The sequence below is a fragment of the Chroicocephalus ridibundus genome, chromosome 10, assembly GCF_963924245.1.
Source record: "Chroicocephalus ridibundus chromosome 10, bChrRid1.1, whole genome shotgun sequence".
NCBI lineage: Eukaryota > Metazoa > Chordata > Aves > Charadriiformes > Laridae > Chroicocephalus > Chroicocephalus ridibundus.
Genome location: NC_086293.1, coordinates 14,084,305 through 14,101,742, shown reverse-complemented (window position 1 = coordinate 14,101,742; position 17,438 = coordinate 14,084,305). Strand labels below are relative to the sequence as shown.

At 41.6% G+C, this 17,438-nt stretch overlaps 1 protein-coding gene across 13 annotated transcripts in view; it reads right to left on the bottom strand.

Annotated features, from left to right (window-relative positions):
- Positions 1-9,328: 9,328 nt before the first annotated feature.
- The window catches only part of FOXP1 (forkhead box P1), a 389,122-nt gene continuing 381,012 nt past the window's right edge, over positions 9,329-17,438 (bottom strand). For all 13 annotated transcript variants that reach the window (XM_063347894.1, XM_063347895.1, XM_063347902.1 and 10 more), the window contains 2 exons: positions 16,404-16,570; positions 9,329-10,251 (listed from right to left, as the gene is read on the bottom strand). In XM_063347894.1, coding sequence (XP_063203964.1) covers positions 10,107-10,251; positions 16,404-16,570 — 312 coding nt within the window. In that variant the 3' untranslated portion in view covers positions 9,329-10,106. The remainder of the gene's footprint in view (positions 10,252-16,403; positions 16,571-17,438) is intronic.

The window sequence follows — 17,438 nt, the reverse complement described above, 5'->3', positions numbered from 1 at the left end:
CACAGAGGAATCCTTTCAAACCCCTTTTAATTGGAGCGGACACTCAATAATTACAAGAGGAACAGTCGCGTAAAGGGTGTATCCAAATATCAATGGATATTTTTTTTTTTAATTTCATTGGCCAACCGCATGAATTAATGACGGTGAGAAAGAACCGTAACTGTTTTTCTCTTATTAAATCCATACACTTTGGCTCTACTCATCATCGTTAACATACTGCTAAAAGAGCTGTTACTGTATCTTTCAACCCTCATCCTGCAATCAAGCCCTCGCTGCACTGTGGTGGATTTCAAATAGTCACTTGTTTAAAAATAGAATGTGGGGTGTTTTTTTTTAAAAAAATCTGAGTGCCAACTGAACGCAAACAGGTAAAAATTAACATACGCAATTGTCAAGTGTCAAATGCAGCTCCTCAGCCACCAGGACTTACATCGCCTGGTGGGGGGGGGGCTCACAAAACGGAGGCTGCATCGCTTACAGGCAGAAGTTGTGCAAATAAAAATACACACTGAATTTATTTTTTATTTTTTTAAGTTACACTGTGCTTTCTGGGCGCGCACACATGACTCGGCCTTTGCAACCGCAGCCAGTAAACCCCTAGCAGGTGACAGGGACGCTCGACACCATCCCCGCTCCTGCCGTTCGCACCAGTCCTCCACCCCGGCGAAAGAGGATACTGTGCCGATTTATTGTTATTTTTCCTTTTTAAGTCTAACAAAGGTAATTATAACAGGATGAACAGATTTATTATTTCCCCCCACGAAGTACAATGCCTCATGTCGGAGAGAGTATTACAGCAGCCTTACGACTAGACGAGTTTTTGCTGTATATGGAAATGTATGAAAATGAACGTATAGCTCAAACACGCTCCTCGTCCATTGTATTGTTTTGTGGGAGCCGCTTCTCCCGTGGAGGGCAACCACATGTGAAGGGAGAGAGTCCAAGTAAGTATTTGGTAAACGTTTGAAAATGAGAGACAAACAGCGCCGTGCAATCGCACCATCTTACTTCGAATACCCACTCGAAAAAAAAAAAAACCCACACCAAACCCCTAATTCCTTCTCTAACGAGCCGAGCCTGGCTCCCGAAACCGGGAGGAATCGCAACGCTGGTAAACTCGCAGAAATATTTTTACAATTTTATTAGAGGTTTTAATTCCGTGCTTTATCTACCTCTGTTAGTCTGCAAAATAGCTTTAAATATTCAAGTGGTAATTAATGAATCTTTTATGTTGCAAATCAAACATTTTCATCTGTGCGGTGGTACGGTGGCAGCGAGAAGGAGGGGTTTAAAGTGTAATTGTTTCTACCGTTCCCCTCGCAGTGCTGAATGCCTTTTTACCCTTTATTATATCATTGGCTTTTGCTTCAGTTCATCAGCGCTTCGCCACATCTTATCGGTCCCTATTTGCTGTCTTTTTTTTTTTTTTAACTTTTTTTTTTTTCAGTTCGAGATTTCTTACTGCGCCTTTGCCAGAGACATTCCTAAGGAGATGGAAACTCTCTGAATGTGGAATTTTCGCATGAGTGCAAAATAATAAAAAGCATGTGTGTATTAAAAAGGGATCAGCTTAATGGGAAATGAGCATTGGGTTACATTAATATTCTATTACAGTAAAAATCATATTTAATAAATTTTCTCCAGATTTTTCAGAATCTTACTGTATTTTTCTAAGTCGCATGCCAATCCAAAGAAACAGTGTATATGATACATTTGATTTATGTTAAGTAAATAACCTGCACGGCCCATTTTTTGGTTTAAAAAAAAAAAAAATTAAGTGTAGAAACACACACCAGACTGAAATGTGCGCTTAGTTTCCATCTGCTAGGTGAAATAGTGTCGGTCTTGTGCAGCAGAAAGCCTTTATAAACAGTATTCTATTTTATTGATGCTATATGTGGATTTTTATGTCATGTGGCAAGAGCAGGAGAATGAAAACATTGTAATTTATCCTAAACCGTAAAATTATACTGGTACTAAAGTAATTACTTCACATATTAAAATACAGTTTCCTCTACTTTCTTTTGTCATCACATAAAATTAGGCGTTCGAGCGCTGCAGCGCAAAGGGGCCGGAGCTTTTCTTGCCTCCACAAAGGATTGACACATCCTTGATCGTACACTATATCACCCGACCCTTGTTGTTCCGTGACCCTAATTAATATTATACTCAGTGACATTTATGTATCAGAGCAATAAGCTAAACAGGAAACAATTTATGTCACCTAAAGCTTTTTAACAAATCGATGCAACTATTTGTAATTGCTTGTTTCACAAGATTAAAAGTACTCAGCCTTGATCTTCGCCCACAGTTTTGTGGCCAACATGACCTGTGCTTCCGTTGTGAAATAGGAGTGTTGGTGATCAGCACCTATTTCCATCAAGTAATCCATATTGCTAATATTTCTGGAATTTTAATGTAGTTACAATTTATAGCCGATCAAATGTGGTTACCTAAATTGCTGTTGCTAGTAGACAGTTTAACTGTCTTTATTAATTACAGTATAATTTAATGTTTGAGTACAGGCACTTGTGTTGGTCATTTTTACAGCCAAAGCAGTTATGTGCCTTATGACGAACCGTTTTAGCATTTTCAATGGAAATTTGCTAATATGATGAGTGATAAAAATGTCAAACTCTGGTAAATAATGGTTATTGCTTTGGCTGGAATTAATCCTTGAAAGGACGGTTACCTTCAAATTAACATTATAACTTGAAGGGAAAAAAAAATGTTTTTCAGGCTTCTGAGATGCATAAAAAATGGTCGCTGAACTCCTCTAAATAAATACACACAAAAACCCACAGAGTGGGGCTTTTTTTTCCTTTTCCTCCAGGTAGAGAGAGAAATTTCCTGCGGAATAAAAAGGGGGGGGAGCTATTTTTTTTTAAGTACCCCAAGCTGATGCTGTTTACTGGTTCTAGCTCATGTGCTTTGAAGATACCTAACAAAGCCAATAAAATGGAGCAAAAAAAAAAAAGGAGGACTTTGCTACGCCTCAGCCCTGGGGTTTTGGGGCAAAACCGGGAGCAGGCAGCAGGGAGGCTATGAACGCGCGTGAGGGACACGTTCCACCACGTCGGCCATCGCCGTTGGGGGAGATGGTGGTTTGTTGCCACCACCGTGGCACCATGAGGATGAAGAGAGCTTCGACGCGACGGAATTAGCCACCGCTGCAACGAAGATGAAAGATAGCCCTGATTAACACACCATTAAACGAACGTTTAACATCATCATTGAAGACGGAGCCTGATTAATAGGTCAAGAAGGGCTAATTACACTTTGTTGTGAGGAAGGGCGTGCGCGTGTGTGTCTGCGTGTGAGCGAGAGGCACCAAGAATTGCTAGTCCCTTAAATTAGGCCAATAATGTGAAATTTGTCATACTCTGTGTTCACGGCCCAAGTTAAATGTCACTGTTCAGATCATCTGCGGAGAGCAGCTGGGTGTCACAAGCCCAGTGGCTGCCGTGTCCTCCTGGGCCTCCAGCTCCCGGGCTGCGACCCCCTTATCTTCTGCCGCTCTTCCCTCTGGTACAGCAGAAATCCAGAAAAACTACGCACTGGCTCCGGTTGTCTTTGGAAGCTACTCAGAGACGCATTGCCTCACCACTGGCCATAAAAGTGCTTTTCAGCTGTGGTGGAAAACAGCGTTTCTGACTGGAAAAGGTATTTCCCAGCCGGCTGTTGCTGGTGAAGTAGGAAGGCATTTTGCGACGTTCCATGATACGGCTGCCAGGGAGAAGAAATGGGGTTGTTAACACAAAGACGATACAAAGCGTTGTGTTTGACATCCTGCAAAGAGCCAGGTGCTCATCCGCTGGTAGGGCAGCATTAACTCCCTGGGAGGGGAAGGACCTGATCCTGCTGCTCAGCTGGGTGCCAGTTCCTCAGCTCAAGCTGCTTTTGGCACCTACCCCCGCGGCTCTCCTTAGACCCAAGGCCACAGAAAGTTGGCAGATGACAAACACGGTGGGGTCTCTCCCGCCTCATGTGTGCGATGGGCACGTCAGCGCTGAGATGCCCGGGAAGGTGAAATACCCAGGTAATTTCTGATGGCTTCATAGCTCATGTCCTGCCTAAGTCCCCTCCTGGTGACCTCTACGGGGACACACTGTCCTCAGGCAGAGGAGCCGAGTGTCCTGCTGGGATTCACTCAGGAACGTGTTCTCCTACCTGAAGCTGACGCTCCCACCCATGTTTTAGAGACACGGAGCACTCCTGACAGATCATGTATCAAGTTCCGGCTTAACGCCTGTGACTTCGGAAAATTTTAACCCCAAAAGTGGGACCTCTCCAGCTGACTAAAACTCACTGTTGATAAAATACATGATCCAAACCAAATTTTATTCTCTATATTTTGATTATTAAAATCTACCAGTCAATACCATTTTGAGACACATTATAATGAGTGTGCAAAGATTTCTCCCCTCCCCATCCCCCCCAAAAAAAAGTAGTTATCTGGTATAATTTTATGATAGAATATTTTTATAAAATCATTTGTACTAATTTAAGCATTTATCATTATATGCAAAAAGATTTCTTGATGAGAATATTATAGACGGTGCATGTTTTTGACATTAGCATTTTATTTGGATGACTAATCTTGCAGATGTGAAATTTTAATGAATTATTCATGAAAAATCTCTCCTCTGAAATTTCAGTTTGCTGCTAATGCTAGTTATTAAACATTTTATTTTTCTTTATAAAACTTGATGAAGAAAATAAATGCGTGCTTACTCGAAAGAAAAGAAGGTGGGTTTTTCCTTTAAAGTTTGTCTCAGGTGACAGCATGACTTGGGACTTCGCTCCTCACGGTTTTGTGGACCAGGTGGTTGATCTGCAAACCCCCTTTTGCATACGTATGACACGTGTTGAACCCTTCCCACCGGAGCCGGCAGCGCCGCTCCCATTAGGACACCACACTTGGAAGGATTTGCACCATGAGGTCCCAAAACCCCTTCTTCCATCCTTTGAAGTGGAGTCCAACAAGGAAGCAAACACTCTCAACTCCCCGTGACCCTAATGGTCAAAACGCTGATGGACTTCCTTGGACAAGTGGATGAACTCTTCGAATGACAGCAGCTTCCTCGCTTCCAGCAGCAAACGACCACCCTGTCCAGACCGGCCGTGAAACCGTTGCTAAAATATCTTGCGATCTGATGTGGTTGGGGGAGACCCAAGGAGAGCGATGAGGCTGTCCACGAACGCGCTGGGACACGGGTGACATGCTCCACGGTCGAGCGCCGGGCCCCAGCGGGGCCTCAGGGGATGCGACACGGGACTCATTGGAGGGGGGGAGACAAAACAAAAACTTAGGACATGGCAACTTGCATTACCAGTGTGAACAACCAGCATTTTTATTGCATTTGAGAATGCTATAATGTCAGTAATTAGTACTGACTACACAACATTTTTTATTGTCTGTATCAACAGACATGGAATGATGGAATTACAGTTGATGTAAGGAATGAGTTTCTTTTATGCCTTATCAAAAAAAAAAAATAATAAAAAAAAAATCTTGTTACTGGCAGCACATACACACGAAGCACCATGCTAACAGTCTGGACTGTACCATTTTCATCAAGGCTTATGGGTAGAAGATACTTTGTTACGTGTTCTGGGCCCATTAAAATGCAGTCGTTAACTGCAAATTCACCTCGCAAGACTAGAATACTAAATGACTTCTGAAACATCTAAAAATTCACTCTTGAGTTCATTAACCAAAGGTACCAAAGGATTTCAAAAGAGTTTAAACACATTTTTTTTTTCTTTCCATGCTATAATGAACGTGAGATTATCGGTGATCTGAAAACTACAATAGTTCAAAATTATTTTTAAAAATTTTTTTATATATATATATATTTATGTATGTATATATATAAAATATCTAATGATCTTCAATATCTGTAGAACCAGAATCCCTGCCCCGGACTCACCCCGAAGCAGGAGCTCCAGGAGACGGGAGGTGCAGGACCCGCAGCGGGACTCTTGCGAGTGAGAATCAGCAAAAGGTACTATTTTTTTGTGGTCTCTTGTTCTACATAAGCCTTGATTTTTCATTTCACTTCTAGTTGAATGCAGAAACCTAACAGGTTTTACATTTACAAACTTTTTTTTTTTTTTTTTTTTTTTTTTTGTGGACAAGGAAGGCTTTGACTCTCATTCCTGACAGCGATTTACCTGATACATGGTACTACTTTCATAATGTACGCTTTTCTTTGAGAAAAAAAACATGTAACAAATTGTCTTTACATCTTGGCACCTTGTAAAGTTTTTTTTTTTTTATACAAAAGTTCAATAGTTTGACACTCCCCATTATTAATCACTACTTCACTGATAAACTTTGAAAGTGTGAACCTGGAATTCATCATGCAAAATATTTACTGCAGCAGGAGAAAAACATTTTTTTTTTTAAAACGACTTTTTTTTTTTTTTTTCCTTTCAAATATATGAACTTTGTTTTAAGACAGCCAGAAAAGGCAGTGGTAAGATAACAGAAGGGGTGGGAAAGTATCAAAAAAACCAGCTTAAACACAAAAACTGTACAAAAATGCTTCGATCAATGATAACAGGAGGAAAAAAAAATAATCTGTCAACTATGTTACAATTTAAAAGCTGAAAAAAAAAAGTCAGGGATTTTCTCCCACATGTCAGCAAATGTCATCCAATATTCTTAAAGCAAGGATAACTAAATAAAATACATGTGCAGCGTATTCTGCAATTCCATTACATACAGTAGTTTTTTTTTTTCAAAGCTATTTTTTTAGTATAGTTAATATAAAGCAGTTGCACAAAAAGCAAAAGGTGTTTTGACAAACAGGTCTGCATTTATTCCTTTTGAGGAATGATATCTAAAAAAAGGACCTTTCCACCTTTTCCGCCCTCCCCTCCCTCCCCCCGAAAGACAAAGGCTCACACAGACACAGTGGGATATATATGTACAACATAATAAACCCCTCCCTAAAGAAGCAACTGTATATCCAAAGGGATACAGAATCAGAATTGTAAAAATCATAGTGAAGTTTGCTTGATGTAAAGCCTGAGATTTTCAGTTGGTTCTTCTGCAAGGCTGCGACACCTGCCAGATATGTTAAACTCTAATTTTTTATTTCTTTTTCTCTTTTTTTATTTTTTTTGTTTTTGCTACAGTCTTTAGACTAAGCATGCAAGACATACAACTAAGTGCAACTGAGTGAAATGTATTTTTTTATTTACTCATTCCCTAACAGTTTGGACTGAGGTATGCGTACTAACAGTTTCTCATGCTGTTATCTTTACTCATGTCTAGCTACACATGCTGAGAATGAACTAATCTACCAGATTTTTATCCCCTTCTGAATACCGAACTAACCAGCAAACCACTCAGTTTTAGAAGCACAGGGCTCAATTCTCATGATGCCCATCTGGCTACCGCCGGCACGTCACGAAGCTGCCTGGATATAATTTAAAACCAAAAAAAAAAAAAAATATGTTTCAAATGACCACAGACTGCCCTTTTTTTCTTTGCTTTTTTTTTTGTCTTTTGAAACAGAAAGCAGAGTTGAGTTTTATAAAAGTAACTGCCGATAAAATTTCTTGTACCAAAGCTTATGAGTGGACAGGAGTGTTATTTCCTTATGAAAAATGCTGACCAAAAACTAAACAAAACTGAGAAAACGTGCCAAGATCAACCAAAATTAAAGCAGTCATCCTAGCACAGTCCCGAAACAGAAGTGGCACACAATCTGTAGAACCAAAGCCCAAAAAAAGTTTGTTTTTTTCTTCCTCATTTAATTCTAGAAATACTATTATGTGGTCCAGTTAAATTGTGGGAGCTTTTCTGTTCTCTTCTGTATTTTATTAAACTGTCTCCTTTATCTGATACTCTTAATTTGCCGTGAAATAACTGTGTCTTTGCTTTCTCCAGCTCCCTTCTCACAGCTCCACCAGTAACACTGATTCCTAGTTCTAGCCTCAAAAGCTGTCCTCGATTCCTCTTTACAGACTTTCCTTTTGGTCACTGTAAAGAATTGCAAATAAAAAGTAACAACTTTGGTTCAGACATCTACTTGGCCTTCTAAATTTTCTAGAATAAAGGAGCAGTTTCCCTCTCAGGTTAGCAATAGCCCACATCTTGTCATTTCCCTCTAAATTCTTCAACCTCCTTTGATCAACAATAAGAGGATATTTGGCTTCATAAGATAAAGCATATAACAGAGAACATAATTTACCTTTGTGTAATATCTTTGGTAATTTTAGGAAAAAAAAAAGGTACAAAGAAGAATATAAATTAAGCTCTGAAAGGCTTTTTGAAATAATAAAAAAGCTACAGTCCTACATAAATAAATGAGTGACGGAAAAGTGGTTGCGGAAATGAAAACGTTTAGGTGTTTGGTGACCGAAGTTTACTGACCTATCGCAACAAATTTTGTATGTCGTGTTTGCTTTGAAGAGCTTTGCCAGTTTTTGCCTAACAAGCCCCGGCGCGAATTCTCTCCTCCACCTCCTGTCTCCTACGGCGAGGTTTCCATACTGGCTGGTGTAATATTGCAAAACAATCTTAACTGCAGTACTGGATTTGCACAGCTGAAAATTAACACTTTAGCATTAGTGGGGCTCCGTCCTTATTAACTCCCGTAACAAGTTCAATCTGAAATCTAATTTGTATTCAAACAGATTAATGCCACCAAGCAATCCTGAACTGATGTTTAACCGTGAAACATCACCACGTACAATAACAATTTAATGAAGTCATCTTTCCAACCACTATTTGCAAATGCAAAAAGAAAAAAAAAAATAAAAAATTGTAATAATAAATGTATAGGTGCCCATCTCGGTAATCTTAGACATTCCAGAAAGATTTGTTGACCCATTAGAACTCGTGTTAAACAACCGAGAACTTGCCACTGTACTATTCATCCTCTAATAAGAGCGAACTCTGTTGGTGCTGCATATGTTTCTTTGTGCTGTTCAATTTTGTGGCATTTGCTAATATTCACCGTTGCTGCCAAAAAAAAAAAAAAAAAAGAAAAATCAAAAAACCCCAACCCCTCCCCCCCAAAGTAAAATTAAAAATACTGCTTTGTGGAATGAATCTGTGTTGCTTCCTACAGTGTTTCTATGTTCATCTGTCATTCATTCTCATTCTTGCAGTACTTCGTTCCTCTCTCTCCGTTGGACAACCCTTCCACATGTATAGTGCAGCATTTGGGACCTTTTCAAAAAACAACAACTAAAAAGGAAAAAAACAAAAAGGAGACACCGAAATGGAATGTTTTCCATAGCTAAAGAAAACATGGTGGCATCTGAAGGAAACTGGAATGAATGACAGAAAAAACTACAAACAATTCAATGACATTCAGCTTCGTATAATAAAAACACCTATTAACATTCATCACAAAGTACAGAAAACGTTGAAGCCTCCGAGAGGCCCTGGGCCCAGATGAGGCCTGAGGTCAGAACTTAAAATGGTAGAGGAGAAGTGGGGCGGGGGAACAAAAGCAATACATTAAAAAGTTTGGGATAATTTTTTTCTTTTAACCCCTCCCCGATATACACGCTCACACGCACACACACATATCCACACACGTGCACACACAGGCCTTCCCCATCCCAAATGGAAGCGGAAAAAAAAAAAAGAAACCAACCAAAAAACAAAAAAAATGGAGTAAAGGCAGTGATAATCAACATGCAGTACTGTGCAAATATGTTGTCCATTGGAATCCTTAAAATCTGGGCAAAGACTTGATCTGCAGTTCAGGTGTACATGCTCAGTTTGATGTCCTCAAGTGTCCAAAATTGGCAGGACTTGCAGTCCACAGCTGGCTGCTAAATGCGAGTGAATCAGTTTAGCAAATTTACAACACTGATGTTGACTGTAAGAGAGGAAAATCCCAAGTACCAAACAAGTCCATCCAATGCACAGAGTACAAATTCCTTTTTTCAACAAAAAGTAGAAAAATCAAAAATACTCCCAAATGGGATACTTGATGGCACTAAGAGTTAACATATTTCATAGTTGTCAAAGTGGACTGAGAATCCTCCAGACTGTACAATAATGGAGAGATTTCACAGCTAAGTTTGACGTGTTCTTCCAATCTTCATTCTCAGGATAATGATGTCAGACATACTCATTCTATGTCCTCATTTACAGGTTCATCTTCATAATCTCTGTCGTGATCAAAATCTGGACTGTGGTTGGCTGTTGTCACTAAGGATAGCGGGCCTTCATTTTCATCTGGATCTAACGGTTCTTCTTTGACATGCACGGGGTGCCTGGAAAAAGGAAAACACGGGCAATCAGCAAGTTGCTCGTTCAAAAATGGATGGTTTGAGAAAGGCGAGGTGGTCTGGGGGTTCAGACCCGGCGTGCCGGGCCTAGGAGCTCCAGGTCACCAAGGAGAAGACCCTCAACTTCTACGCCAGCCACTGGAGCCAACCAAAGGCTACGCCGGGCAGGCAGTGCTCAACTTCCCCGGGAAAACACTCTGGGAGGAGCACCTTGATAGGGTTTCCGTCTCGGGATCGAGAGAAAACGCTCTCAGCTGACATATTAAGTTGATTAATACAATCTTTGGATAAATAAGCGGAATAAGCACCCGAACGGCAAAGCAGCAGTTTGTCAGCCCGCCGAGCCGGCGGAGGCTGGGCTAATCATCGCTCGCTGTGTGTGCGGCGTCTCTCGTTAACATGCAGAACCTGTGAGACAACTCTCCAGAGGACGACCCCAAGTGAGGTTCTATCATTAATCAACTTCAAGCAAACACAGCAAAGAGACACCATGATACATGCTTTAAACTCCAAATTAATGCATATTTTTACAAACTGTCAATAAGGGAAGAAAAGCCCTGCCAGGAAACACAAACAGAGAGGAAAAGGCTCGCTCAACACAACAATATGATAAGAAAGCACAGTCCTAACGAGAATAATAACACTGTCAGCTGTAAACAAGGCAGAACATGATCCCCAGCTCATGGTGGGCACAAGGATGTACTAAAGAGATGAGATCTGCCAAATTTCTCATTACAGCATAGCACATGAATAACCCGCAGGGGAACGGGGCTTGGTCATTCAAAACGGGTATGATAACAATTGAAAAATGTTGTTCGTAAATCATATTTACAACAAATCCTATACAAATACAAATTACCTTTTTTTTTTCCTTCCCCTTTTTTTTTTGTTCGGCAGCTTTTGAAATGTAAAATAGCCATGTGAGTCAATAGTGTCTTGTTGGTGGGACTTTATAGGAAAGTCGGATTTTATTGACATTACCAAGTATTAATAATGCGACACAGCAATGGAGACCCTGTTTGCTTCCTAAATAATTGATGTTGTAGGCAATCCCTTAAAATAAAGTGTTAATGAGTTCAAGTCCCACTCTGTCTCTCATTGAGTTGATATCCACCTCCTAGAGTCTTGTTTTTTCTCCATGCGGGCTGATTTAACCCCTTCCATGTCGGCTAGGCGAAAACATAACCTGAAGCGCAAACCTTCAATTTGTGAGAACTTTTCCTCTCCTTGCGCAGCTTTGCTTTAAAATGAATGATTTTTAAATAGCTGCATTTTGTTTTATGTTTTGTGCGGACAGGAGCGATGATACTGTTTGTACTCCGTTGCGCTGACAGACAGCAAGAATAAATCACCAAACAGGGAAAATGTACTCGGGATCCACGTAAAAACCAAAGGTAACCCTGCATATTTCATGAGCCAGCTGTACCCTTGCTTAGTGTGCAAAGCTGTACCACACCCTATTTATTTACTTTGGCTTGAGTCTGGATCAGTTTAGGAAGCATCTAACTTGCTGACTCCAGACATTTCTAATGTGAGCTGTGAATGCCTTTCAAGTCCCTGCATATTTCAGCTTCTTGAGTTGTTAAGTGCTAGATCAATAGTTAAGTATTAACTGCACCTTCCAACCCATACGACAAAGGAACAGTGAGGAGAAGTGATGCAGCATCCACGCACGCAGACCTTTTCCCCTCAAATTCACCAATACGTGTCCTATCAACACATCCCTGGGAGCAAAGAGGTTCCTCTGCGCGTCGCACAATGTATGCAAAAAATTACAAGGAGAGAGACGCTGCTCATACAATTTTGACCCAATTATTGAGAAAGGTGGGAGTAAAAAAAAATCAAACTGGGAGGAGACAATTCAAATATCAGAGGTTAAGAATTAGCATAACCATAAAAAAAGTTCGCCGTCTCAGAGGTGTGTGTGTGCTGACCCTCCCGGCGGCTCGTGGCCATGAACATGAAACCATGCTGGTTATATGCAACCAGAAAAACATTACGAGTAGGCTGTGGGGCCCCTCACTTGGGAGAAAACATGAAATGAAAAACAGAAGAAAAAGGGGGAAAGAGCGGGTAGACATAGAGAGCGATAAAGTGTGTGCTACTAGGCCTTTATGGCAGAGATCTTTTCTACTGCTGTTTTAATTTAGAAGTTTTGCTTGTTGGCTTTCTGGTTTTGAGGCTGCTGCTGGGCTTATTTTTGCCTTTTTTTTTTTTTTTTAAAAAGAAGTATTGTTTTTGAAAACGGAGATGGGAAATTTTCAAAGGGGAGAGGAGAAGGGATGTCGCATGCAGCAGAGGTGGCCTCGGCACATGGATGGGAGTTTCTCCAAAGGCTGCTCAAGGACCACATCTCAGTGTCACAGAATCACAGAATGGTTCGGGTTGGAAGGGACCTTAAAGACCATCTAGTTCCACCCCCCTGCCCGGGGCAGGGACACCTCCCACCAGACCAGGTTGCTCCAAGCCCCGTCCAACCTGGCCTTGAACCCTTCCAGGGATGGGGCAGCCACAGCTTCTCTGGGCAACCTGGGCCAGTGTCTCAACACCCTCAGAGTGAAAGATTTCTTCCTAATATCTAATCTAAATCTCCCCTCTTCCAATTTGAAGCCATTACCCTTCACACCACCTTGTGCTCAGCCTGAGAGCAGAAGTGAACTGGTGCCAGCAGATAAGACAGGTACCTGCTGAGCTCGCAACCACCCAAAATGCTGTGAAAGCTCCTTCAAAGCTCCCCAAACCTTTCCAAAGCAAACTCTGTCCCGCTTCGGGTTTTGTTATGAAAGCAGGTAAAACCAGGCTGTTTTAACTGAGTTTCTCTTTGAGGTTTGGTGTGGTTCCCAGAAGTCAAAAGAACAAAACTTCAGGAGGGAAAAGCAAAGCAAGCACCAAGTTATGAAAAGGGCTGCTCGACCCCGAGCGAGACAAAGCCGGGGAAGGCCACAAAGCCACGGGGAGGCACGGCCACGCCAGCCTCCTCCAGCAGCTCACGTGCTGGACAAACATCAGACAGCCAGCTCGGCAAAAGCTCCATCCCCCAAATTAAGGAGGGTTATCTGGGTAATACAACCCCCCCCCAGGGAGAGATCTGCATGGAAAACAACAAAAAAAATTTCAACTCCTTGTGTACTCTGTCAGTCGTAACCACAATGTGGCGCGTGAGGAGCAAACCTTACTGAATCCGTGATTTTGCTCAAACATTTCAGAGCAACTGAAATAAATAAGCTTAAGTAAGCACAAAGGCAAAGGGAGACTTTTACATCTCTCAAGTAAGTCCAAAGCTCTATTTACCCCCTCACCAAAACCCCAAACTTGGGAAGGAAAACTTCCATTAGAGACTCAAGAATGCAGTCTCTAAATCACAGAAAAGGTAAACGCTGGGCTAGGCAAAAAGGAAAAAAAAAAAAAAAAAGAAAAAACGGAAAAATAAAAGGGGGGGAGGGGGCAGAAAGGGTTTCCCATTTCTTTTTTGTAGTAGCAGAATTTCAGCCCATTCCTTTTAAGTAGATGCCTGAGCCTCCAGAAGGGGTTAACAATAAATAACCTTGCTGAACACAGATTCCCCTTCTTTTCACATCTGAGTAATTCTTTTGTTTGTCCACTCTGGGAACAGAGGAGTTTTTAATAAAGCTGACTGTTGTTTAAAGCCACTGAGTTCTGGTGGTGCACACAGCATGGAGTAGTTTGCTTTGTGGCTACCTTTGGAGCATATCAGGATGAAAGTGTTATGTCCCCAAGCTGTAATTATGCGACTACTTTCTAGTGTTTCAAAAGGAGGGAGAGAGAAGGAACAAAACAAAAACCACCCTAGCCGTGGTTCAATGTGTCATAAAAAGGAAACGAATGAGCGGTAACAAGACTTCAGCTAAAGTGTTAGACTTCTTAGCTGTCATGTTAACAAGGTCCTTTAAACCTCACAATAAAGTTTAAAGCCTGATTTATTCTAATATCCTGAAATTGTTTAAAAAATAATTTACATTATGACAAGGAAATCTGTTCTGAGAAAAAAAACGCTGAAAATGTCATTAACAAAGCAGGCTTACGGAAAATAAGAGGTTGCACAGCATATGGAAATTTGCTGTTGACTCGTGATTTTATTTAGTAAACAGGGTAAACCCTGCGACGTGTGAACGGTGTTCTGTCTTTAGATCCCTTCAAACTACTTAGAAACACCATTTTAACGGGGAAGCTCAGAGGCTGGTATTGGAACATCACCCGGCCACATTTTACTTAAGCAAAAAGAAATGTTCAGCGGAGAACACATATATTATCAATTCTGAGAAAATGAAAACACTCAGGAAACAATCATTTCCATATTACAACAGAAAATTGGATTTTCTGGTGAATAATGAAAATGAGGCATCCCTCCCCCCGTCCTCCTCTCTCTCCAGTATTCGTTCTGTGCCCCTCACCTTGGTATCAATGTGCTAAGAGATGATTATTAAGTGCAACAAAGGCCAGGGCTATGCACAGTTCTGGAAGATGTCCTAGCCTGTTTCAACTCGGTTATTTTTCCCTCCTCACAGCCTCTTCAAAGACAACGAAACCTTAGGTGAAATGAGAAGTGCGTGAACTACGCTAGCCTTGAACTTGCAAAAAAATAATTACTTGGATTAACGCAACATCATAAACGTTCATCCCTGTCTGCTAGGCCAGGAGAAACCCTTGGGAGAAGTCTTGTTTCTGGAGAAGAGCCACATCCCTCCACTCCTCCTTCGTGCCGGCCCTACGTGGTCACGGGCAGAGGATAACGAATTGTGACTAAAACTGCCTCAAGATGAATCCGTCTGTGAGAGACGGAAAGTGTGTCATGCAACGCTACTTTAGGAGAGATAATTAATACTGCACAAACAATCACTGGAAAAGCTAAACACATTATTTGAATGTTTTGAAGTAAATGGTAAAAGACAATGTTTAAATTAATTATTAATTAAAAATGAATGTTGCCATCTTTAAAGATTTTTTTTTTCAAAGCACTTTGTGCACTGATTTAAAATGCTGCGATATCAAAGCACCCAGAGCCTCAGATTCCTTCGTGCCCCCTCCCCTCTGACAACACATTATGCAGGTGGGAAACTTTTTTGCCATTAAATGCTAATTAGTTTCACAACTAATTACTATCGTGGTATTAGGTTAATGTTTTTCTACTTTCTGATTTCGACTTACTTTTGTAAATCCCTTATTCAAATTACTTTGAAGTAAAAGACTACAAATTAGTTCCCTTTTTAATGCGTAATGCGAGCCGTGGCGAGCCAGGCAGTAATTTCACAGCCCGTTTTGAGGCACAGGCAGAAGGAAAGGCAGCGCGGCTCTCGCACCCGGTCACTCGCACAGGCACCCACCAACTCCGCAGAGTTTTTGGAGAACTGCAAGACTTAAAAACTCCGGCTCTCCTCGCCAGCCGCCAATTACCTGGTATGTAATTTGAGGGGAGGGGGGAATTTATAGCTTTGCAAACTCACTCTGGCACCCCATAAATACCGAACACACCCATCGGGGCATCACACCCTTCCTGCCTTACCCTTTCCTGCGCCAGCGCGCTGCCCGGGTGCCATTCACGTTGAGCAGGGACGGCGATCCCCCATTACTTCACGAGGTTATATATGCACTCATTATACTGCCGTCTGTTGCTATAATGCTCGTATTAATTTTCCTTTTGATATTTTAAGAGCAATCTATAAATCACGCAGACCTTCTCGTGTGCCATCGTTAATGCTTAGCAAGACCATTGCGTGTTGAGTGGGTTCATCTTAGACCCGCCAAACAAGCCCATTTCCCAGCCCTGCCCCACCGGCACGCTTGTCGCATGGACCAAAAGGGAGAGAAATCTCTTTTTTTTTTTTTCTACAAGAAATGCCGTTGCCTATGATGTTTTGCAAGGTCTAAAGAAGAGAACTGCAAACAAGTTAACAATTCTATAGCTCCGTGTGCTTGTTGGACTGGACTGAGCTGATCGGTTTTATGCGGAAGTTGGTAAAAGGCCCTTTTACGTTCTAATCGACCTAAGCGACGGAGATGCGTACTCCTGCTGCTCCATCCATGAACCTCAGGAACCAACCGCAAAGGCCTCCAGAGCCACGCTTCAGAAGACCGTAGGACATCACCTAGAGCCGCACACGTGCCTCTGCCGTACTTACATTGCTTGCATAGGGGAACGTCCTGGACTACTGTCACTCCCGTTACTGTTCGTATGCTCCATTGCACCGTTGAGCTCTTCCCTCATCACGTTGGCTAAATTGCCCAGAGTGGGATTTCCCATGGAAGCAGTAGTGTATAGAGGTATACTGTTCTCAGCCATTGAAGCCTGCCAGGGACACAAACAAATATATGAAGAGCCATGACTAACGTTTTTATACATTGCACAACACGCTCACTTATTCCAAAACATTCTCCACATTTACATTATTTGCAATTACCATTTTTTTTTTTAAATATTGTGCTTTCTGATAGGTATTACCCTTATTCCACCAAGGGAAATTTAACATCATTTACATCTGGGTTTAAGCACTCATAGCTGTATTGGCTTGTGAGAGGATGGAGCTTTCCGTTCCCTATTAGGAATTACACCCCCTGGAAAAAATAAAATGTCCTGTTCCTATTTTCATTTTGCAAAATTATGTTTGGGGCTTTGGGTTTTTTTTGTGGCTTAGGTTTGGGTTTTGTTTTTAATGAAACGGGGAAAAAAAAATTAGAAGTCGCTCAGCTGATAACTCCTTCCTACCAGAGCAAATAGGCCCCAGGCAGGAGGGCACCGTCACCCAGTTTGGTTTTTCTTGTGACACAGGTGCGAAGCTGCAGTTTAGCACTCACTGGATCGGTCCATGTTGCACTCATCTACCCAAGAGCTGAACCAGTTCGTGTGAAATTTTTAAGCCCCAGCAACTCAGCTCTTACCTTAGCTATTACAGATCTGACCATTTTATTTCGATTTTCCCTTGTTCTAAAGAAATGTCATGCAGAGGCACACTGCAGTTAACTTTCTAAATGGAAATCTTTGTAGGAAGAGAATGAACTGTTAAATATTTTCCTTCTGATTCCCATCGTTCTGCCTGCTAATATTTACTGTGTGTCAGCATTAGCTCATGTTGCCGACACAGTCCTGTGCCCGGCGCGGCAGCGGTGGGAGCGCAGAAGCCTGGAGCCCCGGAGGAGCCCAGCATTTGGCAGGGATG